General features: G+C 46.1%; 1 protein-coding gene across 1 annotated transcript in view; it reads right to left on the reverse strand.

Moving 5' to 3' along the window:
* LOC119178333 (polypeptide N-acetylgalactosaminyltransferase 1) overlaps positions 1–24,966 on the reverse strand; it is a 51,271-nt gene that overhangs the window by 17,825 nt on the left and 8,480 nt on the right. Inside the window, exons 2-8 of the mRNA XM_037429522.2 lie at positions 12,175–12,565; positions 9,602–9,782; positions 8,156–8,325; positions 6,790–6,997; positions 5,727–5,897; positions 4,586–4,703; positions 3,442–3,628 (exon numbers count right to left, since the gene is read on the reverse strand). Of these exons, the coding sequence (XP_037285419.2) occupies positions 3,442–3,628; positions 4,586–4,703; positions 5,727–5,897; positions 6,790–6,997; positions 8,156–8,325; positions 9,602–9,782; positions 12,175–12,448 (1,309 nt within the window). The 5' untranslated portion in view covers positions 12,449–12,565. The remainder of the gene's footprint in view (positions 1–3,441; positions 3,629–4,585; positions 4,704–5,726; positions 5,898–6,789; positions 6,998–8,155; positions 8,326–9,601; positions 9,783–12,174; positions 12,566–24,966) is intronic.

Consider the following 24,966-nt stretch of genomic DNA (forward strand, 5'->3'; position numbering starts at 1 on the left):
CCGGAAATGCGACTTCCTGTTGTAGTTGTAGAACTGAACGCCTAGTTTTGCGTCCCACAAAATCCCGAGCAAGCACCCCCCTCTCCCTCCTATGGTGAAGGACGACCGACAAGATTTGGAGGGGGAGGAGGCCACTTACTCGGTCATAGAGGAATTATTGGAGATGCGGCGGAAGACCCACTAGGAATAAATAATGCACACCTGTGCTTCTAGTTAAATGCCTCCTTCAGTGTGCATGCATTCGCAGTTTTCAATAGCTCTTGTCAGGCGAAAAAAAAAAAAAACAGTGAATGAAATAGCGAAAATGGTGAGAGGTAAGAAGGGGAAAATTATTTGAAATATTCCAAAAAGGATGAAAGGGTGTTTTCTCAACATTTTACGCCTGTCGGTTTATAGATTTAGCCTATCATTTTATTTTAAATGATCTCATTCGGGGCATACACATTTTGTATGCGAACATACCCTAAGAATTCGAAAATTAGGCTTCACCGCACAAAAGTATTTATGTGAAAAAGTATTTACATTGAACACCCCACAGTGCGTGGCCATACCATGACTTACAAAGGTGTTCTTACGTGCGGTAACATTCAGATGCTATTCTTTACTTTCATTTGGCACTTGCTTGATACCGTTCTTGTATAAAATCACAAATAAAGGGCTAAATGTGTGGCTTCACCACAAAAAGAGTGTTTGTGTGAAAAACCCAGCTTTACGTAACTCATTTTTTTATTTTTACGCGAAATGTATCGAATAGTGTGGCCATGCCATGGCGTACAGTGATGTTTTACAAGTGTGATTGGTGGCAGATGTTAGTCGTTCTTTCGACACGTTGCAAATACCATTCTTCTCGCGCGATCACACGCAGAACGCTAAAAAGCCGTCTTAACCACAATAAGAGTACTTCTGCGGAGAAAAAAAGCTACCTTTTCAATATTGTAAAGCTAACTTTTCTGCGATGCGGTCAACCCATTTTATGGGGGCTGGTCGCTTCTGCAAGAAGTGTGTTGAAACTCGGATTGATTCTGCTATGACGCGGAAAATGTAGAATCAGCTCTCTTATTAGAAATAGACATAAGAGACAAACCCCAGCACGTGCATTTAGTACTCCATCTACTCTTGAAGCACGATAGGTGCCGCCGTTTTACCCTGGCAAATATGCAGCGCAGGAAAGTGTGCTTGCGCATTATGAAAAAAAGGTTGAATAATCATTGCACTCTTTTATATATTTAATGCGCTAAGTTATGCTGCACTTTCGAACACAGGGGCCTCCTTTCAGAAGCAGATTCTGCATATTCTAGTTATTTCGACACGCTGCACAGGTCGCTACGGCGTGATAGCGTGCGTAATGCCCAGGTAAAGTAGCTTCAACATAAGGTGAGTACAGTATAACATGCTGGTGGGCTTGTTGGTACATTGTTTGAAAAACTAAAAAATGATATGAAACAAAAAATACGATGTACCAATAGGACAGAACAGAAGGGAAAGATGAGACATTCGGATAGCACTTGTAAAGAGTTGGAAAAAAGTAATCTATCTTAATTTTTGCTTACACTAAGAAAGGCGTTCAAGGTGAAGTTGTATTATTTACACAGAATGCTTTGTTGATTGGTATTTACTGTCATGCGCAGCAGTGTAATCAAGTGTTCGCAGTTCGCGATGTAAGTAGTAAGTGGTTCTTGAAGAAAAAAAAAAACGGGCTAATTTTTGTCTGCATCATAGGACACGGCTAAGCTCCTTGTAGAGGAAGGGGTAAGGCAATAAAATAGTAGTAGAAATAGAAATATTTAGAAGACAGCACTCACTGCACACGAGTGTAGAAAGAGAAGAGAAGAGATAGGAAGGTGGGGGACACAGTCGAAGGAGTGCTAGGAGAGGGCACCGATCGGCGAGAGCCACGCTGGCGTCGGAGATCGCGGACGGCACAACCATTCAGCACGGAATCCACCGAGCTCGCGATGGACCTGTCATGCGTCGGCAACCATTTAGCAACCACCCGTCATGGTTGATGAACGATTACAGTGATCGGCTGCTGAGCAGAATGTCATGGGTTTGAATCCCCATTTCGCGTTTTGGTGCGAAATGTAGAGGTCCGTGTTCTATGTGATGTCAGTGCGTGCCTGCTAAAGAACACCAGATGATCTAAATTTCAGAAATCCTCCACTACGGTGTCCCTTATAGTCATATCAACATTTTGTGGTGTAATAACCAGATATTATTATTGAGAATTGGGACAATCGGTTCATGATTGAAGATGTAAACCGCCAAACGAAACACCGGACCCAGAAAAGGAATAGGACAAAACATAATCACGCTGTCAATCTTTTGCTGCCGCCTTCGGTTTTTGTGCCCATTATTTTCTTTGTTTTCCCTCTGCAAGGACAAGCATGGTGTATGGTTACTAAGCTAATTAAAAAAAAGTTAGGGTTCCCTGAAGCTTCTCCTTTAAATGTTGAACGCGACAGCGACATCCTGTTCCTAGTACGTACTTCAAACACTTAGTGGATGAAACCTTTTTGAATTTGCTATGCACCCACTACGTGGCCATAGGAGTAGGCGCAGCAGCGTGTGTGCATTTTCTAGTGGAGTACCGGCTTTCATTCACGGAGCCATTACGATAATCACATATTCTGACTCCCGTTGGCGACAGACGCTTGTACCACACATTATTACTTTCATGTTGCATTGTGAAGCATGTATACAGGACGCATGTGCTTGTGAAGCATGAAAGCTACTTTCACTGCATTTCCAAGCAGAGGTGTGGCCGTGTGGTAGAACATCCGCTTCCCACGCAAATGACCCAGATTTAATCCCCACTTGCACCCAAACAACCCTCCCCGGTCTGTTCTATTATTTTTTATTATTTATTTTATTTTCTTCGTTCTCCACTTTTCGGTCTCGCGTAAGATGATGATTTTTCGCTCACAACCAACGACACCAGCGCCGATGCGGGAAACTCTCCAAAACGAGCTCTTTAAAGCTACATCGTTAATAAAGTTACCGATGAAGTCGGGGAAATCTTAGTAGACAATGACACTGGCTTTCACTGACAATTTGCTACGGACTTTACAGAAAGTATAGTGCCAAAGGCCTTGAAGGTCTTGAGGAGGCACCCGTGCTATTTCCATGTCTCCTACTTGTAAATATCACACTCACTGGAAACACAATGCCCATCCATAGATCACATCGCGTATCACTACCATAATTTACAGTCTATACAGAGCTATTATACTCACTTACAGCGCATGATTTTAGGCCTCTATACAGCCATATAATACACCCTGTGATCGCAAACATCGGTCATCGCCAACACCACATAAATGACACGGCACTTCGACCACTTACGGCCCTTGTGCCACAAAACCCCCAACTAATCAACTGACCACTGACCGTCGGTAAACGTGGCAATATGTAAAATACGAGGACCGTCTATAGTTCTCTTACCACGGTTTATGTTGAAGTAGAAGTTTGCCCACTCGTCCATCCAGACGGCCGCCACTCTGGCGAGGTTGGCGAACAACACCTTGCCGACGCCGCCCGGTTTGGGGAATGTGTAGGGCGACGTGCGCCGGAACACGTGACCCACGTGCGAGCACGGCACCACCTCCACGGAGCCTCCGCACTGCCAGATCTGCATCAGTTGCGGGAGAAAGCGCGCACGGACTCTGTTTGGTCGTCATACTTTTTAGCGTCGCACCTGTAATTCGGGTGACTGTGACGCTCCGTTAGAGTCGTAGCCAAGGGAGCGAGGGTTAGTCCCCCCTCCCCTCTTACGAAAGTTTGCAATTTTGATTGCGTATATATACTGGCGCATATTCAAACAAACGCACGCATGAACATACATAAAATATACTTGGCCCACCTCTTAAAAAAAAACGAAACATTCTGGCTATGCCTCTGCGTAGTCAGACAAGCCCCAGCGCTCGTCTACGTTGTTACTGGATAATGTCGTTCGCGGATGGTTTGAAGCAATAGATTAAAAGGTATAAGCAAACCGAGTCATCGAATTTTAACGGTCCCATTTTCATCATTTTGCGTGGCAAGCGGCACTCTTTTTTTTTCTGCATAATGTCAACGTGTTTCCATTCATTAACGCCATTAGTACGATAGCACTTGCCGCGAAGTTTATGACTGCGAGCGTGTCACTCCATAAAACGCACTGGTGGGTTAATTGATTGATCGCAATTGCATATGGCATCACACACCGGTAGAAAGGACGGCACGAAAAAAAAAGTCACATATGCAAGAGTTGAACTTAAACGGACGGTTGTTATAGAACGAAGTTGCTTCATTACGCACCTTTTGTCGCATGCGACTTCGTTCCACAACAAACGTTAATAGAAGCTCAGCGCTTCCACATGTCTTTTTGTTTTGTGTCGTCCTTCCACTTGGTGACCGCTGCAATGTTCTTGAACGCTTCATTGCATTATTTCTTTTTGTTTCCGTTAAGTCGGCAGTCAATAAAAGATGCTACACATCACTCCCCCCTCCATCTGTATTCTTCAAAATACGGCGCCATCGATAGGACAGCTCGAAATCCCCAATCCTGCACACATTGTCTCATACTGTTGCATACATCCTCGCTTACCCTGAAGGATATTTCCATGTTCTCTCCTCCCCAGATGTCCATCTGGTCGTCGTACGAGCCCATCTCGTAGAAGTAGTCCCTCTCGATGGAGAACAGGCCACCCGCCATTACGGGCGTCCTGCGCAGATGTTTCGGACGTTTCTTTAACGTTAATAACAACACGGCAACGTGTGCACATCGTTGAATTCAAAACACAACCCATGTGATGGCATGAACGTGCGCAAAACTCAATTACGTACTTTAAAACAAGAACAATTCAATAAAACTTGCTCACTCTACTCGTCACTACTGCTGTTGATCACTTGTGTCGTTCCCTTTATGTACTCAGTAGCACAAAAATTACCATGTTTAACCAAATATAGTACTGCCTACATGTCATCTCACTACTGGAGATTCCTGGTTACCTTCTGTTTGCATATTACGAGCGGCTGCCTTGGGAAGACTTTTGCAATGTAAACGAGCGATTGTTCAGTAGACGACGAGAATCTTTGAAAAGCTGGTTATTTTTTTTCCTTCTTTAGTGCACAGTGCTCTCTTCTCTTTCCTTCTTCCATTCTGGGAATTGGATCTTCATTGATGTTTTTAGCAGCGCAACACTTCTCTTGCTCAGGGCAAGAAAAAAGGTCGCGGGTTCATATCCAGGCAACAGTGAAACGCGACAACGTAAAATGACAAATGTTGTCGACAAAAGATGCGATTGCCATATCAGAAACAGCTGATCGTGGAGAGCCTGCGATCGAGAGGGTATTAATTGTTGCAAAACGGCGCACACGCCTTCTAAGGGCGCATTGGTGTACGCTAACCGGCGCCGGGTTTTTTTCTGTTTTTTTTTTGCACACGACGCCAAAATATGTGAGTCATACAAGGTTCGCTTAAAAATATTTATTCAGGCTTTGACATTTAGACGAACTCCACTCTCCACTCTCGTACGGTGTATACCCTTCTCGCAGGAGCTTGGCGCCGCCTATCCTTTTACTCTAAATGGTTACATCCGTTCAGGAGAGAACTGTAGCTGCACAAGAGGGCGTGACCTGTTTGCGTGCCTGGCCAGTTTCCACGAAAATAGTTCGTATCTCTACACGCGTATGGCTTCACACCTCGCACAAATCGTTGAAGCCGAGGAAGAGGCATCTCGGCTTACCTGAAAGGCATCGTCGAGTTCCCTTTTCTTCGCTTGAGCTCCCTCTGTCCGACGGGGAACCAGCGGAAGTGCATCTCCCAGTTGAACGCTCCCCAGTGCATCTCGAAGCTACGCACGTACGCGAATGTCTCATCGTTGATGATGTCGATCACGGGGCACACCACTCGTGTCCTGAGAAGTATAGCATAGCGTAATCTGTACTTCAGACAGAAAGTAACTTATGTATTATTGCTTGCTGCATTAAACGAGTAGTTGCAAGATAAGGTACGTTGCGCTCCACCCTGTTTATGCGGATTGCTCCAACCAACTTGCGCCAAGTTATGGGTTATCTACTGTCGTGCATTCTAAAGAAAAGTAGGAAGAAAACTAAACAGGATGCTGTCTTAGTATAGAATAAATAATTCGACATTGCTGAAGAAACGTTGCAACTTATGCACTGAAAATCTTATTCGTTAGAGTTGTTAGTGTAAGGGTTAATTAAATGATCTTGATTAATTACCCTGCGTATCAGATTGGCAGGCGTCTTAGCATGCACAGAAAATTCCGAGGTTTCATAAGAAGTGGTACAACTTCTGCAGTGAAAAGTTCGCGCTGGCGTTTTTAAAAAATAAAAAGGTAATTAAGTAATATTTATTAATAGCCCAGCTTAGCAGGTGTGAACAAACTATCCTGAAGCACTGTGTACAGGTCCGAACAATACGGAGTTAATTATACACGCGTAGCACACGCGTTTGCTTTTGTTTTGTTTTTAAAGTTAAGTGCGGGTTAGCTGAAACACTTTGTAAAGAGCATTTTTGTTATTAGAATACAGAATTTAAAAAAAATATCACTTGTGTCAGATGACGAAACTGTCCTTATCTTAATTACTCCGATTACTTACAAGAAAGTGATTAAAACACAATCGTGTAATTAACTGCAGTTCGCTAACTAATAGTTAAACAACCCGCTTTACGACACATACTGCAATTGCCAAATTGCAACATGCTTCATATACGTTGAGCTGTAGCTGTATTGCGCTAGCGTATGAGTGGAACGTCTGTGATTGGTATCGATGCCTGTGTACCTGTCCTCGGCGATCCTTGCGAGCAGCGGTTCGAGCCAGCCCTTGGTGCACTCGCAGTGGGCGTCGAGGAACGTGAGCACCTGGCCCTTGGCGTGAGCCGCTCCCAGCAGGCGAGCCCTGATCAGGCCCGTCCGGTTGGCGGAGCGCAGCACGCGCGTCGGCACCGGCAGTCGCGACACGTGCCTGTCCAGGGGCTCCTTCAGGAATGCTGCGCGTCGGATCAGTTGCGTTTTGTCAGCACAAACCTGACAAAGTCGGGTCAGTCCTGCTTGACCGGAGATTGTGTTTGTGAATGTAATGAGTAGGGCCGGGCTATATATATATCGCATAAAAGGCGGAGTTGGTGTACAAACCCGTACAATATGAGCGATATAAACGTGATATGACTTAAGAGTCGGTCAGCTCCTCTTCCGACTCTGCCCTCTCACATCGAGTAAACGAAACTATACTAGATATGCCTGACACCCTTGGCAATCTACCAACAGCCTTAACCTCCACTGGTGGAACTATCCTGAGTCACTATCCTCAAAGGAGCATATTTACCCTTTCATCGGTACGAAGTACTACGTTCGGGTTACCTATCTGATGGATGAATCGTGTTAGTATGAACTGACGTTCTCATTTCGGTATATCTTAGAACGCGGCAGTGGAGCTAAATCATGCAGTTCATTTGAGTCATGTACTCTGCAGCACATAGGTTGCTCACAGCACAGTGAGCAATTGTCGGCCACCTCTAGCAGGCTAATCTTGTCGAAAATCACCAGTACTGTCAGCATACGTTGCATATAATTATAGCTTAATTCTTGCGAATGAGGGCCTGAGTATACATCACATAGATCGTAAGGTTCCTTTTTTGTGATCAACATGGTTGTTCTTAGGTGATTGCGCTAAATGTTTCGCCATAATGTGGTCTTGGTCGTAAGAACTTTCTCCTAAAGATCTAGCCCGACACACAGGACTGAGTGTGAGTGTTTAAGCACTCTGGCGACCATATGCGTGCACGGGGTGCCTTACTATGGGGGAGGGGGAGTTTTATCGCAGCGGCCCTCCTCCCCCTCTTCATTCCCGTCAGTCGAGCCTAAAAGAATGTGCGCTTCACAATAAATGCAACGTCAGGAAGCCTCGAACGCCATTATTGCCCAGAACCTCTGTGGCTAAAACTCTGGTGCTTAAGAAATCATGGGACACCTGCTACTGAGGAAAAGAATTGGGCAGACTTCGAGCCGCCCTATAGGTGACTAGAGACGGCGGCCGCCTAGCCCCCTTACCCCCTACTTTTTCTCCTCGTGCGCACGCCTGTGATGACGATGGTGACGTGAACTCTAGACGAAAGCTCTACGTACAGTGAGACGCCGATGTGACTCACTTCTCTCGCTGGCGTCGTCGACGAGCAGTATCTCTCGCAGCAACCTCCGCGGCGATCGGTCGATGACCGAGTGCACCGTCCGAAGCAAGGTCGACCAGGCCTCGTTGTGGAATACGATGATGATGGATGTGTCAGGAAGTGCGCTCACGTTGTACCACAGTTTCTTGCAGCTGCGGAAGGGAAAACAGACAAGGTGCACGTGGCAGGATAATAAGAAACACGACGGCGACACCGACCGCGAGAACCCGTCGATGGTAGAACCCGTCGATGGTATCTATGTGGCACACACGCGAAGAAATGATAGAGGAAAAATAGTTGTGAACTAATTTGCGTGGAAGTCGTCCGCAAAACTCCCACCTCTGTTGACCAAGTGGGGAATACGGCAGCGAAAGAGGCCCAGACATAGGCATACACAGAGAAGAAAGGCATGGACAGGAATAAGCAAGGAGGATTCCTTGCTTCTCGAACGTCCAAAGTATCGCTCTGTTGCCTGTGTTTCGGCTCTAATTAATTGCAAAATCGACCGCTTAAGAGCGGACGCTGACAACTTGCGTCTATGACATGCTAATGTTGTGTAGGATGAGGTTGTGTAAATGATTTATTTATTTAGTCATACTGTTGGCCCTGTGTCGAAGGTCATTACAGGATGGGTGCCAATAATTGAATTACACCTTAGGCAGTTCGAAAATTGAGGCCCCAAGGAGCTTGGAGACCCAAGAAGCTTGCGACGTACCAGGAGGCATGCGCAGAACCGAAGCCAATCTTGGGCTCATGCGTTCGTGTTGACCAAAGGCCCAAAAATCGAAAACTAGCGTGGGGCCCCAAGGCGTCTTGGGTCGCCAGCGAGACAAAGCAGATGCAGCGCGAGCTGCGGTGCCGTATGGCCCGCGTCTCGCATATTTTTTTTTATTTGGCCACGTGTGGCGCCCCGTGCTTTTGACCCAACGCACCCTGCGTTCGACCCGTTTCTGAAACTCTGCTGAGCCTCGGAACGCAAGAGCGACCAACGCAATGCAGCTTGAGGACCCCGTGTCTTGGGCTCCCAATTCTCAAACTCTCTGATAACTTTTGTGAAGTTGTGTGATAACTTTTGTTTTAATGACGTTTCTAATAAAATAGTCACAGTAAGAACATGGTTATGTGTATTTGCAGTTCATAATGTCTGTTACAACTCTTATGGGAACCCATATAACATTTGAAGCCGAACTACAGTGACTAAGAAATAACTAACAAAGTAAACACAAAGCCAAATTCTCGAGGAACCTCAGAATCAGTAAAAGTTTTTTTTTGTTCTTCTTTACGACATCATTCGGTAGTTCACTACGTAATAAAATAGCATCAAGTAAGAAGGAAAAGTGAAATACGTCTGTTCAAGATAGTATTACATACTATAACTAGTATTCGTAGGTAAAAATAATCGTTGTTGATAGTGCGCGGTGCTCATACCTCCCTTTCCTGGCGTCGGCAAGAGACCTGTTCAGTGGAATCCTGTCGCTGACTAGAAGATTGAACTTGTTCACGTGAAAGAGAAGCTTGCTGCGAGCCTGCTCGTGGGGCAACACCATCACGGCCTGGCCATCGGCGCCGGCGTTCTTCTCCGGTGCGAAGTCGTTGGCGTTGAGTATTTCTGTGGTTGAAGAAGCGATATTAAACGCACTTGTGCGTTGTTTATTAACTTTTAAATGAAATAATATTAGGTAAGTTCATTGCAGACCTTGTGAGTTTTTTTTTTAGGGGCGAAGCTCCTTGAGCCGTCACCCGATCGTCCTCTGTAGTAACCACCTCTATTGGGTATGTGCCACAGGAGGTTTAGTTATTGGAATGTTCACTAGATGGCGGGGCTTGTATATAATCTATATATGATGAAAAGATGTGTGATGGTGGCACATGGAGTGTTCACTGGACGGACGGACATACAGGCAGACATACGGACAGACATACGGACAGACGCACGGACGGACAGATCGACCCACGGTTGAACGGACGGACAGATGCACAAACGGACGGATGGACGGTTCACCCCACTCATCGTCATTTGGTCCGCGAATATGCTGTGATTTTTTTAATGAAGCATATTTCTCGGCAATCCGCATTAGAGTGAGTTTTGCACAAGTAGTGTACATTAAGCAGCACTTGTTTTGTATTTAAGCCGTAATGTGACGGCGTATGGAAGGGAGGAAAGGTGTATCATGAAAGTCACGTCACATTTATTGCTATAAAATATAATTGAGCATTTTATGAAACCCCAATTTTGTTATAAGCGTAACACAGCGTCTTTTGTTAAATCTGCACGGAGTTGTTTGGCTTGATTGTTCGCAGATAAAGGAAAAGCAAGTATTCCCTTTTAAAACTTTTTATCGGGGACTAGAGTACCGAGGATGCCGGGGACTAGAGTGCCGAGGATACTTAAAACTTATTTTATTGAACAATGTTTTACGTTGTAGAGGGCTTGAGTCTTCCGTGACCTTGAGTGCCTTGTTGTCCTCCTAGCGCTATTAGAGCAGAAAAAAAGAGAAACAGTTCCCATTTCTTGCGTATAGACTTCTGAAACACTTAACTCTTTGAAAAACTCCTGCATGAACGCCACGCTGGCCTCGCTACCTGTCACGCCTACGCCTCTCCTCTTCCGCCCCCCTCTCTTCCTGCCTCCTTTATTATAGCTCCGCATGACCAGTCAACCGTCCATCCGTGGCAGCACAAGCATACCATTTACTTGGCAAGTGAAATCGAACATTATGCAATGACTTCCTTTTAGAGCTAAGCTCCTTAGGGTCTGGGTCGTTCCCTCCTCTGTAGTAGTACCATGTAGGCACCTCTAATTTAAGAATTGGTCAAGAGAGGGCGTTGTGTGTAAATGTTCTTGGAAATATTATCACTAGATGGCGTTAGTGGTTCTTGTATACAATAGCTGACGATTTAGTATAGTTGACAGACAGACAGACAGACAGACAGACAGACAGACAGACAGACAGACAGACAGACAGACAGACAGACAGACAGACAGACAGACAGACAGACAGACAGACAGACAGACAGACAGACAGACAGACAGACAGACAGACAGACAGACAGACAGACAGACAGACAGAGGACGCTTCGCCCCATTCATCAAGATTTACTTCATCGATATGCATTTAATTTTTTTCTCAATGGTATGTGTTCAAATCAGATGTCAAAACACTGGTGTTTTTATCAGGCTGCACAGTTCTTCAAAAATAAGCTCTCTCAACCAGCCGCTGCACGTCTTTCACCCCCTATTTTTTGCTGTATAGGAAAGGTATTGCGTTTTCTTGTACTTGAAGAATAATAACTTGTAGCCCTATTTTTAACTTAGGTGAACATTACCACCCGGTCAGGTTAGAGTATGCGGAACAAAGATTACCACGCTGCAAGAGTCGAACCTAATGGGCAGCCTTCGGTTCCCAAGAATATGATATTGGATCCGGACTCAGCACGGCGTGGTACCTCATGCGTTTTGTGCAGCATCAACTACAGTCTTATTGCCATAGGTGTGCGTGCAAGGGGGTGGGGGAGGCGAGGGTGCACCTCTCTCCAATCATTAAAGATAGGCGCCGAGTCTGCTCGTATCTTTGTTCATTCGGACCTGTATCATCATTGTGTTATGTGCAGGGTTATGGCCATGCTTGTTTTTAACAATGCTACTAACCGAAGGCCCCTTATAAACAATTTAGAGCTGTTCACTCCGAGCGTTACTTCCGAAAAGCCATAGACCAAATGTGTTGTGTGAGAAGCTCGTCCTCACTCCATTTTTATTTTTGTATTCATTGTGAAGCTTGCTTTCTTTCGGACTTGATTGGTAAAATATACCTTTACCGATCAGCGCCGCTGAAGTTAAACTTCGCCCCCTACCCCTTACTTGACGGAGGTGGTGTACGCCTATGGTCATTGCGGCCCTTGGATGGGTTTCTTGGTACTACTGCTCGTACGTCAGACGGGACACGCTATCATGTGGTCTTCAACGCGCACACCATGAGAGATTGAGGCAGAGTCGTGCATACCGTCGGTAAGGTTAGGCGTAGCTTCCCACGGCAGGCCCTTGCCCATGTAGTGTCCTACGATGACGTGTATGCCTCTACGGTTGATGTACTCCTTTTGTCGCGAGTCTCTGCGAATCCACTGACGCACGTCGGGGTCCTGGTCGTCGTGCTCACCAGTCCAGAGGGTGCCATGCCTTGTCGCCACCAGCAGTAGCGCCACGGAGGTCAGTGCTGCGGCCACCAACGCCGGACAGCGCCGTAACCGGCGGCCGCAAGGCGTCCGCACCAGCCGCATGGCCGAGACGCTGTCAACGGCCAGCCGCTGACAGCCGCTGTCTCGCTTCTACCGGAGCGCCAGGCTGCACCTGCTTGTGTCGAGCAACCGACCCCATCCTCGTTCTAATGTAGCTACCTGCATGGAGGAGCATAACGAATGCAAGTCAAACCATGACGTTCTCTTATAAGCAAGACTGCTGTCTAGGAAATTGAACCATTTTTTGAGATTATGTGTCAGTCAGACATTGTCTTCGCAATTGACAAATATAAGATGCCACAGCCAGCGTCTGGACATGATTGCAATGCCGCTGGGAGCGACTTCCTCCCACCGAGCAGCCTCGGACCATTTCCAAAGTTAACTCATGAGGTTGTGGGGCCACCGGAAATAAGGCACCATTATGGAACCGGCGTGCACTGACGCGTTTATGACGAGTATGGACGCGTGCACTGTTGCACTCATGCAAGGATAACTCATTGTTTGCAGTCCTACTAGCGTTCGTAACTTAGGAGTTCCTCGGGGGCTGCTACAGATTGCTCAAGGTCTAGATGATGCACGTGCGCTGTTCTAAATCCTTGAAGGACACGTAAACTCCCTCCGATATTTTTACAAGAATTTTAAGTAAACACGCACATCGTGTGCAGAATGCCATCGCGATCAACGATTCTACACGTGTCAGCGATACGAGCCGCCAGCGCGCCACACATTCCAAGAAACAATCCCTCCTTCTTTCCTGGCCTTTCGGGCCTCCGCGTGACGCGCCTGGTCACATCTCTGACGCGCCGAGCCAAATATGCCAAATATGCCGTGATTGGTCGAGGAAAAGCTCACGACTTCCGGTCAGTCTGCAAGCAGCTGTCCGCGCTGCTTGTTGTTGTTCGTCGGGTTGCCAGCGTGCGTGCAACACGTGCGGGGCACGGCGTGTCCACCGCGTCGGCGATACTTTGAAAGCACGCTCGCAACGCAGGGTCCATACCGGCGCGATTACGGCAGCCACGGTTCGCCAACAAGCACGCAGCTACAACGCAACTGACGGAGTCGACTGCTGGAGTCACGGCAACCGGAAGTAGAGGGTGTTTCGAGCAGTGCGTCAGCGATGACGTATGCCACGCAAGATTAGGAGGTGCATGGGAGGGGTGCTCAGCGAGAAAGCAAAGCACGTGGGAGAGGATACCAGCGGACGGAAGCGTAGCAGAGAGCGAAAGGTGTTGGTCGTCACGGTTTCGGGGATTCGCTCGCAGGATTTCAAGCTGGACGGTTGTGCCCTCGCGATCTCCGACTTCAGCGTAGCTCCCGCCGACTGGTTCGCCCTCCGCGGTCTCCTGATGCCGTGTAGCTCTCGCATTGTGGCACCCCGCCCTTGGACTGCTTCGACCGGATCCCCACTTTCCTATCTCCTTCTTTTTCCTCTCGTTGGCTGTCTTCTTCTGCTTCTACTTTCCTTCTATTCTTTTTATCCCTCCTTCCCCCCACCCCTATAAGGCACTGCGCCGTGTCGCCTGAAGGCAGACAGAAATTAGGTGCCTTTTTCCTCTTCATTGTAACCACTACCACCACCACCACGGTTTCGGTAATGAAACGCGTCTAAAGCTCCGCTATTACTGCACCGTTCCGAAAAAGTCTCACAGCTGCGTATTCGTTGTGCACTCGTGCATAATTTCCCCACCACAACTGAATTTCGACCTCTGGGTAGTTTACGGGCCCTTTAAAGCCCTGCTTTCACCTTGAACTCGGCTTACGATACATTGGCTAAGTTTTAACAATAAATATTGTTGTATATAGGCTTACTCAGGATTCTAGAGAGAAAGGATGTAGGCACAAAACTAGGTGCATTATAACTGAGCCTGGCAGTGGAAATCATAACAGTCTTCTAGCTGAATCCTTATCAAATGCGAAGCATCTTTTTGCGAACTTCGGCGACTTTGAATCTATCTATCTATCTATCTATCTATCTATCTATCTATCTATCTATCTATCTATCTATCTATCTATCTATCTATCTATCTATCTATCTATCTATCTATCTATCTATCTATCTATCTATCTATCTATCTATCTATCTATCTATCTATCTATCTATCTATCTATCTATCTATCTATCTATCTATCTATCTATCTATCTATCTATCTATCTATCTATCTATCTATCTATCTACGACCTTTAGCTCTTCTGGCCGTTTAGTTATTGCCATCAATACCAAATTTAGTATGACATAACATGACTGTATGACAAGCATAATTGCCCCGCCGCGGTGGTCTAGTGGCTAAGGTACTCGGCTGCTGACCCGCAGGACGCGGGTTCGAATCCCGGCTGCGGCGGCTGCATTTCCGATGGAGGCGGAAATGTTGTAGGCCCGTGTACTCAGATTTGGGTGCACGTTAAAGAACCCCAGGTGGTCTAAATTTCGGGAGCCCTCCACTACGGCGTCTCTCATAATCATAGAGTGGTTTTGGGACGTTAAACCCTACATATCAATGAATCAAGCATAATTGACTAGTCATTCATTAGTGTCATAACTTACATTTTGTGGTCTTGCAGCTCTTGCCGTGGTTTCGTTCACATGAAATGTTGTGAAATTGGCGTGGTATGACGTGACTGCATGGCCAAACACAAGTGACAGACCCTAACGTAAAAATCATGACGTGTATGTCATGTAAGTCATGACTACGCGTCACGCTCCTGGTACGCTCGCAGTCGTTTCGCTAGCTTCCCATACACCAAACTTGGTGTTACGGGACGCGAATGAATGACGAAGGTATGTGATTGGTGCAAACATGGTAATCATGAGATGCGTGTCATGTGAAAACATGAGTGACCCGACGCGCGTGCGTGCCGGCGTTCGTTTTGTCGCGTCACGCCGGTGATGCCACGCCAGGCGCCGATCTGCGCAGGCGCAGGCCGCGCGGCGTTGCTATGACGCATGCGTCTTTGAGCGTGCCTGGCGTCCTTCCGTCACGAAGCTAAGCAGACGCGGTGCTGTCTAGGTAACGTCTTCACCTCGAAATGCAGCATGTCGCGTTCACTGTTCACCTATTCACTGTTACCCCAAAGCAATGCATAGTCAGCGTATATAGCGTCGCTGCGCCCAGTGTGCGCTCACCGCCGTTTCGCTAGCTTCACATATACCAAGTTGGGAATTACGGAACGTGAATGGCCGACGAAGGTATGTGACACGTACAGACATGATAATCATCATATTCGTGTCATGTAAAACATGACTGCATGCTATGCTCATAGCGTGCTCATGGCCGTTTCGCTAGCTGCACATGTACCAAATCTGGTATCAGGTGACGTGAATAGGTGACGAAGGTAAATCACGCGTCCAAACGTGATAATCATGACATAAAAGTCATGTACGGCATAATTTACCTCCGCCTCGTAATGTTGTGCTCATTTTAAAGTGACATATTAACCTTCGTCATTCACGCTTCGCATATAAACGATTCCCATAGCACGTGGGATCTGCAATTTTTTTCACAATGAGAATACAGCGCCATCGGCAACAAATAATTTCGTTGAATTAGCCTGTGAACCAGAAACATCGACATTTTCTCCGGAACTATTCACGCGCAAAGAAAGCGGTGGATTGTGTTCCCTTTGTTGTGGTGTAGCCTCTTACATTATACCAGAGCGAGCATTGAATTTATCGCGTGTACATAACATATATGATGTGGCTATAGATTATCTTTCTTGTTTATTCGCCTGAAACCACATAAACATCGAAGGTCGCCTGCGCATTTACTGTGACTTTGTACGAAATTCAGATAATCTTTGTCCGAACCGCAAGAATGAATTCCACAAGGGAGGTAGACCGTACTAAAACTAGAACAGTAACCATAAACTATAGGAAGCATATAAATGAAACACCCTCCGCCAATAAACGAGGAGCTCTGGTATACTGGTGGTTAGGCATTCTTAACTAGCGCGCACGTGCAACCACACTATTGGTCACACAACCATAAACACGGGCTGGTGAAGTAAGGTATACATAAGAATGCGACCTCAGATGTTGACTCTACAGCCACGCATTATTTTACAAGACTATTTCTTGTACAATAGACGGCGCCCCGCCACGGTGGTCTAGTGGTCAAAGTACTCGGCTGATGACCCGCAAGTCACGAGATCGAATCCCGGCTGCGGCGGCTGCATTTCCCATGGAGGAGGAAATGTTGTAGGCCTGTGTGCTCAGATTTGGGTGCACGTTAAAGAACCCAGTTTTTAATTATATTGTTTCTGAGAAAGAAGCACGAGCCCTTAGATTTTCACTTCTTTCTTTCACGTGCGTGAGTTGCATGCGTACTGAAAATGATGTAGTGCAGGCCTTCTCCTTTGACAGCATTAGGGAAGATAATTCTTTTGGATTATTACTGTATAATTTACAATTGAAATTCTATTGGCAATAAGCTAGCTTATTGGACTTAGCATTATGAATTAATACAGTTGAACCCCTCTGTAGGGGACACGCACTGGGGAGCGATTCCTGTCTTTGATATGAGGTGTCTCTCATAAGCAAGGTACAACATACTGTGCCTTTTATATCAACCCCTATTTTTATGCAAGCACACTGGTGTCTTTTATAGCCAATCGTCTGTTACATCAGTGTCTTTTATAAAAGGGTTCAGCTGTAGTTCCTCTGCGCAACCCAGTTGTAGTGGATGCAAGTGACTGGCACATACTAAGATGACGTGTCTGATTCACAAAATAAGTGCCGTGTACGTAGTGGCGAGAGTGGCATGAGAAGGTTACAAACTTGCAAGTATAGGGCAGATTCAGCTGTCGCAATCTGGGTCTAATGAAGATAAGTGGGAAAGGCACTTGTTTTGAACGCACCATAAATGTGATGAGAGAGTGCTTGCTAAAGGCAGTAGCATCCTATAGACGTGATGAGACTTGTCCTTAAGCAGTTTAACATTCAGTTGGCTGCTTACCTAAATATTTGCTAGGTGCCAGTACTAGGGCTCAGCGATCAGTCAGTAAATCTTTATTCAACGTCCTGCCAATGTCACATCGCACAGCAATTGGACTTGTTCAGCATCCCACTTGAAAATTGCGACCACCCAGGTGGTCGAAATTTGTGGAGCCCAGATATCAATCAACGATAGACGTTAAATGAAACACGAACAGCGGCAAGGTAGGCTATATAGTGCGCATCGTCCATTGATTTCCATCGGCATGCGTAGTGTTACCAAACCGGAGTGCTGTGCGCCTGTCAATGGGAATTACCGGACGGCGTGAACTATTCTATTTCTAATGCTTGCCGCTGTTCTCCTTTCATTGGAAGCAGACAGTGCACTGTTCTACAACCGGCTATCCTCCCTTTGCATCGCATGACTACAGCCTCTACTCCCTGCTTTACACAGGTGTGTGCACGGGGGAGGGGGTCGAGGTTGAGAGGGGGGGGGGGGTGCATAGTCAGCCCCATACACTGACAACTCAACTTACTGCCCAACTTGAAGGAAGACAGGGAAGAGCACTGTTTCTTGTCTCCCTTCTCGTTTTCCTTCAGCTTGCGCAGCAAGGCGAGTTTTCAAGTATGAAACAAATATAGTCTGCAAAGAAGTATTGCTCCGTAGAATGACATTATAGGGATGGATTGAGAGAGGGGCGCAAAGCCAGCCACATATATAAATAACATTATAGGGATGGGGGATCGCTGCAACAAACCTTCACTCTCTCCATTCCCTGAAGGTGATCCCTGCGCACGCTTTTGCTACTTTATCTGCCACGACACGACGCAGGCATACCAAATCCTTTTCGACACACTGTGCAGGTGATATATATATATATATATATATATATATATATATATATATATATATATATATATATATATATATATATATATATATATATATATAGTGTCACTATCTTTTTATAGCGTAACATCGCTGTACATTCAATATTTCATAACTTTCTTGGAGTGTGGATGCTGTGTTATCGCACGATTACTCGTACGCCACAATTCTTTCTCCATCTAGGTTCCTCTTACGTTTACGCAGTAGCCGGCTAGAGTGAACGCTTCCCTGCAGTGCCGACCTCTTTGCACACTTTGTTCTGCTTTTTTGCCTGTCTGCCTCCGAGTGCCCGTGCGAGCCTCCGCCGTCTATTAGTTTTAAACTCGGCTTGCGTAACAAACCTCGAAGCCCTTATCTTGTTCCAACAACCAAGAGCGCCCTGAGACATGTCTTTAGGTCGTTCATTACCAGTAGCAGCGTGTTTGCCGAACAATGTCCCGTAGACCGAGAAACCCTCGTTCTGCGGTTCACTTGTACTAGTGTGAAAAAAAAAAAGACTGTTTGTTTCATGTTTTTTTTATGACAAAAGACTCGTTGAGTACTATGGCTATGCAATCGTCCTTTAAAGACGGGGCACTTAGCAGCGACCCCCTTTATATCTCTTCGCACGCTGTTGCCGCAGCCAGTTCACCATGCACGGTCGGCCTCGCGCGCACATAACGCCGGCGGGCCTTTTCACGTATGCACTGCACTCGGCGGAGGTCACGGTTGGCGGCGCGCAGATAAACCGCCCGTCGGCCATTGTTGCGGGTTTCGCCACTTCTTGGCTTTTGTAACAGCGGGCGGGGGGGGGGGGGGGGATGCGCACTGCACGGAACAGTGCCCACCCGCTGCGCCCCAGGCCTGCGCGCGCTGCGCAGTTCACCGACCAGCCATCCGCGTTCGCATTCACGTTCTGTGCGACCGACTTCATGTGCGTGTGTGTGCTTGCGTGTGCGAACGGTCGTAAGCTTAGCGCCGTGGGCGAGAGATCTAATGCGCCCCGGTGGCAGCTGAATTAAACTGTCCTACGCAGAGCTCATTATGTAAAGAAAGAAACAGCAGAGGGGAAAAAAGGTGGGGGGGGGGTGGACGAGGAACAGGCGTTTGGAGTTTGCGAGCGGGTGAGGGAGTAAAAGAAATAAACAAAGAAAGAGTGTTGCCCGTGAAGACACCTGGCCTGAACAATTCGCGCGCATCGCGTCTAGGTCACGGTTTCACTTCCTCATTTGCGTGCCTTCGCGGTGTCGTTGTCTCGGTGCAGCGCGACGCTGGGCCGACGCTACGTGGCGCTAAAAGGCGTAGTATACGCGGTGCCCGCCGTGGTTGACTAGCGGCTAAAGTTCTCGACTGCTGACCCTAAGGTCGTGGGATCGAATCCCGCGAGCGGCGGCCGCATTCCTATGGAGGCGAAATGACATAGCCCGTGTACTTAGGCGCACATAAAGAGGCCCAGGTGGTCAAAGTTTCCAGAGTTCTTCCCTATACATCGTCCCTCGTGATCACATGACGGTTTAGAGACTTAAAATCTGAACAATAAGTATACTTTTCGTCGTATAGTGTCAACGCGTCAGGTCTGCAGATGAGCCCGCTGTTCCAAAGATATTTCAGAGCTCCATCAATGAGAGATGCTGCGCCAGTCTGTTGTGCGCGGCGTTTCATGCTTTTTCTCTGATAATCAAAACGCACGTGGAAGATCATTTCCGTGTACGGTATTTTCCGAGCTTTTCACCCAAGCGCAATATATGAATTATGTGGCCTAGTAGCTAAGGTACTCGGCTGCTGACCCGCAGGTCGTTGGATCGAATCCCGGTTGCGGCTCGGCTGCATTTTCGATAAAGGCGAAAATGCTGTAGGCCCGTGTGTTCAGGCTTGGGTGCACGTTTAAGAACCCCAAGTGGTCGAAATTTCCAGAGTCCTTTACTAACGGTGTCGCTCAAAATCATATGGTGATTTTGGGATGTTAAAACCCATATATGAATAAATGAATATGTGAATTATACCATTCATCCCTTGCCCTCCCCCAACCACACAGCCTTGCAAAATAAGAAAAAATATCACTACGGATGACGTAGCAAGAAAATGAAACAGAGAATGATAAAAGCAAAAGTGCTGCGAACGAAGCGGGCATGCAGTCTGCGTGCGCGGCAGCTCTTTGGCGTGCATATTTGACATGCTACCATTAAATGGCGCCATTTAAATGGCAAAAAATGCAAGGCGAAGCTAATACGGTTCAGTAAGATGACGCACATAAAGATAACGTATTCTTTGTGAGGTGAATTAAGCGTAGTCACTGACTGAAAGAGTAGCATTCTTGCAATCTTTGGTCGTCATTATTTTAGCGCAATTTTGTTATCCATCCCTCTATGTTTTGTCATAGAACGTAAGCGCGTTGAATAACACCGCAATTCCATGCACAGTGACAGAGTAACAAGTATAAGGAGATCCCTGACGCGCGAAGTCACGTGAATCAATTGTAGTGATTGTTAATTGTGTTTATGCAAATGGAGTAGATATCTTCGTGCGTACATTGTTGAAAGTGGTGAGAGCCGTAGACAATATCCTACGAGATTAAGGTTTCCCTTTTTTGTTCTTCTTGGTCGGTTGAGCGATTTGTCACGTTGTCTTGTGAACCCCGCCTACAACAAATGCGATGTCTTTTCTCGATGCATTATCGGTGGCAGCTGCGTCTGACGACGACTGCGAAACTGGAAAATAGCTGGAACTAAGTGGCCCATTCATTTCAATCATTTGCTGTGTATTCCATGGTTTGACCTGTTGAATGAGACAATTGAAACTCAATGAAAAAGCATCTAGGGGATTTCCCAACAGTGGTGATATAGTACATGCGTACTGAAACAGAAGCTTGTAGCTTGAATTGACGATTTACTAAAATAAATAAATAAATAAATAAATAAGAAAGAAAGAAAGAAAGAAAGGAAGAAAGAAAGAAAGAAAGAAAGAAAGAAAGAAAGAAAGAAAGAAAGAAAGAAAGAAAGAAAGAAAGAAAGAAAGAAAGAGATAAAGTAAGTCTTGTGGTGGCAACCAAATGCGATCCATGCTGTCGCTTAAAAGGCTACTTTAGCTACATGTTTGTACGACCAGCTTGAATTTCGGTAACATCTACAAAAACAAATATCGACAATATACAAATCAACGATAACAAAAGTTTCTGAAGTTCAGTCAAATTGAAAGTTAGGCGCGTTTGTGGCAGGTCATTGTCACGTACGATATCGCACGGCTTGAATTGTTTCAGCAAGCGGAAAGAACGCATGAAGGGGGCACAGGTGGGGTACAAAAGCAAAACCTTCATTGCAGACACACAGTCATAAACAAGTAAACTCAAAATAAACTTCATAAAGAAGGCAACAGAATACCAATCAAGAAGGATGTAAGGCAGGGGGACATAATCTCCCCAATGCTATTTACCGCGTGCTTACAGGAGGTTTTCAGAAGCCTTGAATGGGAACAGTTAGGGATAAGAGTTAATAGAGAGTACCTTAGTAACCTGCGCTTCATCGATGACATTGCGTTGCTGAGTAACAAAGGGGACGAATTGCAAATCATGACTATATGGATTTAGACAAGGAGAGCAGAAAGGTTTGTCTTAAAATTAATCTGCAGAAAATGAAAGTAATGTACAACAACCTCCGAAAAAGAGCAGCGCTTCGGGATAGGTAATAGTGCACTTCAAATTGTAAAATACTATGTCTACTTAGGGCAGGTAATAACTGCGGAGCCGAACCACGAGATGTGAGTAACTAGAAGAATAAGAATGGTGTGAAGCACATTTGGCAAGCACTCTCATATCATGACAGGTAGATTGCCTCTATCCCTCAAAAGGATGGTATATAACAGCTGTATCTTGCCGGTACTTAGCTATGGAGCAGAAACCTGGAAACTTACAAAGAGGGTTCGGCTTAAATTGAGGACGACGCAGCGAGCAATGGAAAGAAAAATGGTAGGTGTAACCTTAAGAGACAAGAAGAGAGCAGAGTGGATTAGGGAACCAACGGGGGTTAAGGATATCATAGTTGAAATCAAGAAGATGAAATGGACATGGACCGGGCATGTAGCGCGTGGACAGGATAACCACTGGTCATTAAGGGTAACTAACTGGATTCCCAGAGAAGGCAAGCGGGTTGGGGGAGACAGAAGGTTAGGTGGGCAGATGAAATTAAGAAGTTTGCGGGTATAAATTGGCAGCAGCAAGCACAGGACCGGGTTAACTGGCGGAACATGGGAGAGGCCTTTGTCCTGCAGAGGACGTAGTCAGGCTGCTGCTGCTGCTGATGATGACGATGATGAAACTCAAAATACTTGAAAATATCTATAAACAACTAGGCGTCCCCAAAACACAATATATAGTCAAGTCCCAGCACGGCTAAGTCATACGCGCACCCCCAATCACCCCAGCAGGAACAACAGCATGGACGGATGCGGTGAGCGACGCTCTGGTGTCAGCGGCCGACGCCTTACATCCCGTTCGTCCTAGAGAGGTTAGTTGCTGAGTGGGACCATAGGGATGCGCGTAGGACTTGGCCGTGCTAGGACTTAACTATAGTGTTTTGGTGACCTAGTTATTTATGTCTAGTGGGTTATACATACTTATGTGTTTTAAATGCTAAGCATTTCTTAGCGAACTTCGGCGACTTTGAGCGTATCTATCTATCTATCTATCTATCTATCTATCTATCTATCTATCTATCTATCTATCTATCTATCTATCTATCTATCTATCTATCTATCTATCTATCTATCTATCTATCTATCTATCTATCTATCTATCTATCTATCTATCTATCTATCTATCTATCTATCTATCTATCTATCTATCTATCTATCTATCTATCTATCTATCTATCTATCTATGCCCCGCCGCGGTGGTCTAGTGGCTAAGGTACTCGGCTGCTGACCCGCAGGGCGCGGGTTCGAATCCCGGCTGCGGCGGCTGCATTTCCGATGGAGGCGGAAATGTTGTAGGCCCGTGTGCTCAGATTTGGGTGCACGTTAAAGAACCCCAGGTGGTCTAAATTTCCGGAGCCCTCCACTACGGCGTCTCTCATAATCATATAGTGGTTTTGGGACGTTAAACCCCACATATCAATCAAATCTATCTATCTATCTATCTATCTATCTATCTATCTATCTATCTATCTATCTATCTATCTATCTATCTATCTATCTATCTATCTATCTATCTATCTATCTATCTATCTATCTATCTATCATCTTATCTAGCAGCTTACGTTTGGGTTCTCTTGTGGTCACCCTCTTAACTTGGCATGAACCAAAATTAGCATGAGAGGGTAAGATGGTTTGACGAATATGACGCGTTAATCAAGGCAGGAATACTGTCACAATCTCGTCGCGTACGTTATCAAACACTTCCCATAAGACAGTGGCACATGCCCACGGGCGGGTATGTGCCACTGGTATGCGGGTATATGCCACGGGTGATTGACACGTAGTATCTGCGCAGGAACGACGAGAACACACATGGGCAATTTTAACGTGTGAGCGTTAAGCAATGCCCGACATCGGTAGCGTCAAACCAAAGAAGGCATGGCATAAATGTCAGGATTCCAGCTGGAATGGAACGGACGAATTTTGTTACAATGAAGCATTCTACCACAGAGCTACGCCAGGTCTGGGAACTACTTTTCAAATAGACACTAATCTTCGTGACACGTCAATAGTGGTTGCAGTGCTGCCTACCCAATTTTATAAACATTGCATATATACTCCTTTGATACAACCGTCACGTCGGGTTAACGTCAATTGTGGTTAGGTGCCATGCGCTGAAGTTGATTTGTGTAGCAGAGTCCAGGGCCAGCATCTTCGCGAGCATCAGCGCTTCATATCAGCTTCTGGTGCTGCTAATATGCATGTTCCAGTTGGCATCGTTGCGCAAGTGCAAACAAAGGATTATATATGAACATCTGCACCCGTCAACACATGTCTGTGCGTGACAATTTGTACATATATTTAGCGTCATTTCATGACGTGTCGCTCAATAAAAAAAATTGCAACATGGTCACCACCCCTCAGCATGCTTCGAATAACGTTGATTCCCAGGTACGTGGGACCTGCCGATTTTTTTTGTTCTTTGTGTCGTTAGGTGAAATGAAGGTTGCGTTTTTGTGCTACACCTGTGTCCGCTTCATGCGTTGGTCCCGTTTGCTCAAACAAACCAAGCCGGGCAACATTGTACGTGATAGTCATCTTACCGCTTGCGGAAAATAGAGACAAGAGGATGAGACGATCCGACAAGACTTCAGTAATGGTCCTGTGAAATTGCCTTCTACATCCAAAGTTGTCTGCTGGTGTCCGTAGAGTCTACAGCGTGAAAGAAAAAAAGAACGAAATAAATAAGAAAAAAAAACGTCTCGGAGATAATTGCACCCTAGCCCTCTGCGTGGAACTTCATGCATGTATTCCACAAATGATGACGACAACGACGATGACGACGACGACGATGATGATAATGACGACGACGATGGTGATGATGATGATGATGCCTTTAAGTATGGCTCATACTTACTCAGGGGTCTGAGGAGCCACGCCGATTCTATTCAGGGCAACGCAGATGCTTGGAAGTTATTTACAAACACAACCTATGCAGGCTTCATGTCGGAAAAGGAATCTCGTAAAAATGTGTAATTGAGATGAGTAAAATAACAACTAGGCGCCACATAATGTGAACATCGCAAAGAGTGGGTCGTTCAGTGCTACCCAGCCGTCACACACACAAAAAAAGGTTC

The sequence above is a fragment of the Rhipicephalus microplus genome, chromosome 1 (genome assembly GCF_043290135.1).
Source record: "Rhipicephalus microplus isolate Deutch F79 chromosome 1, USDA_Rmic, whole genome shotgun sequence".
NCBI classification, from domain to species: Eukaryota; Metazoa; Arthropoda; class Arachnida; order Ixodida; family Ixodidae; genus Rhipicephalus; species Rhipicephalus microplus.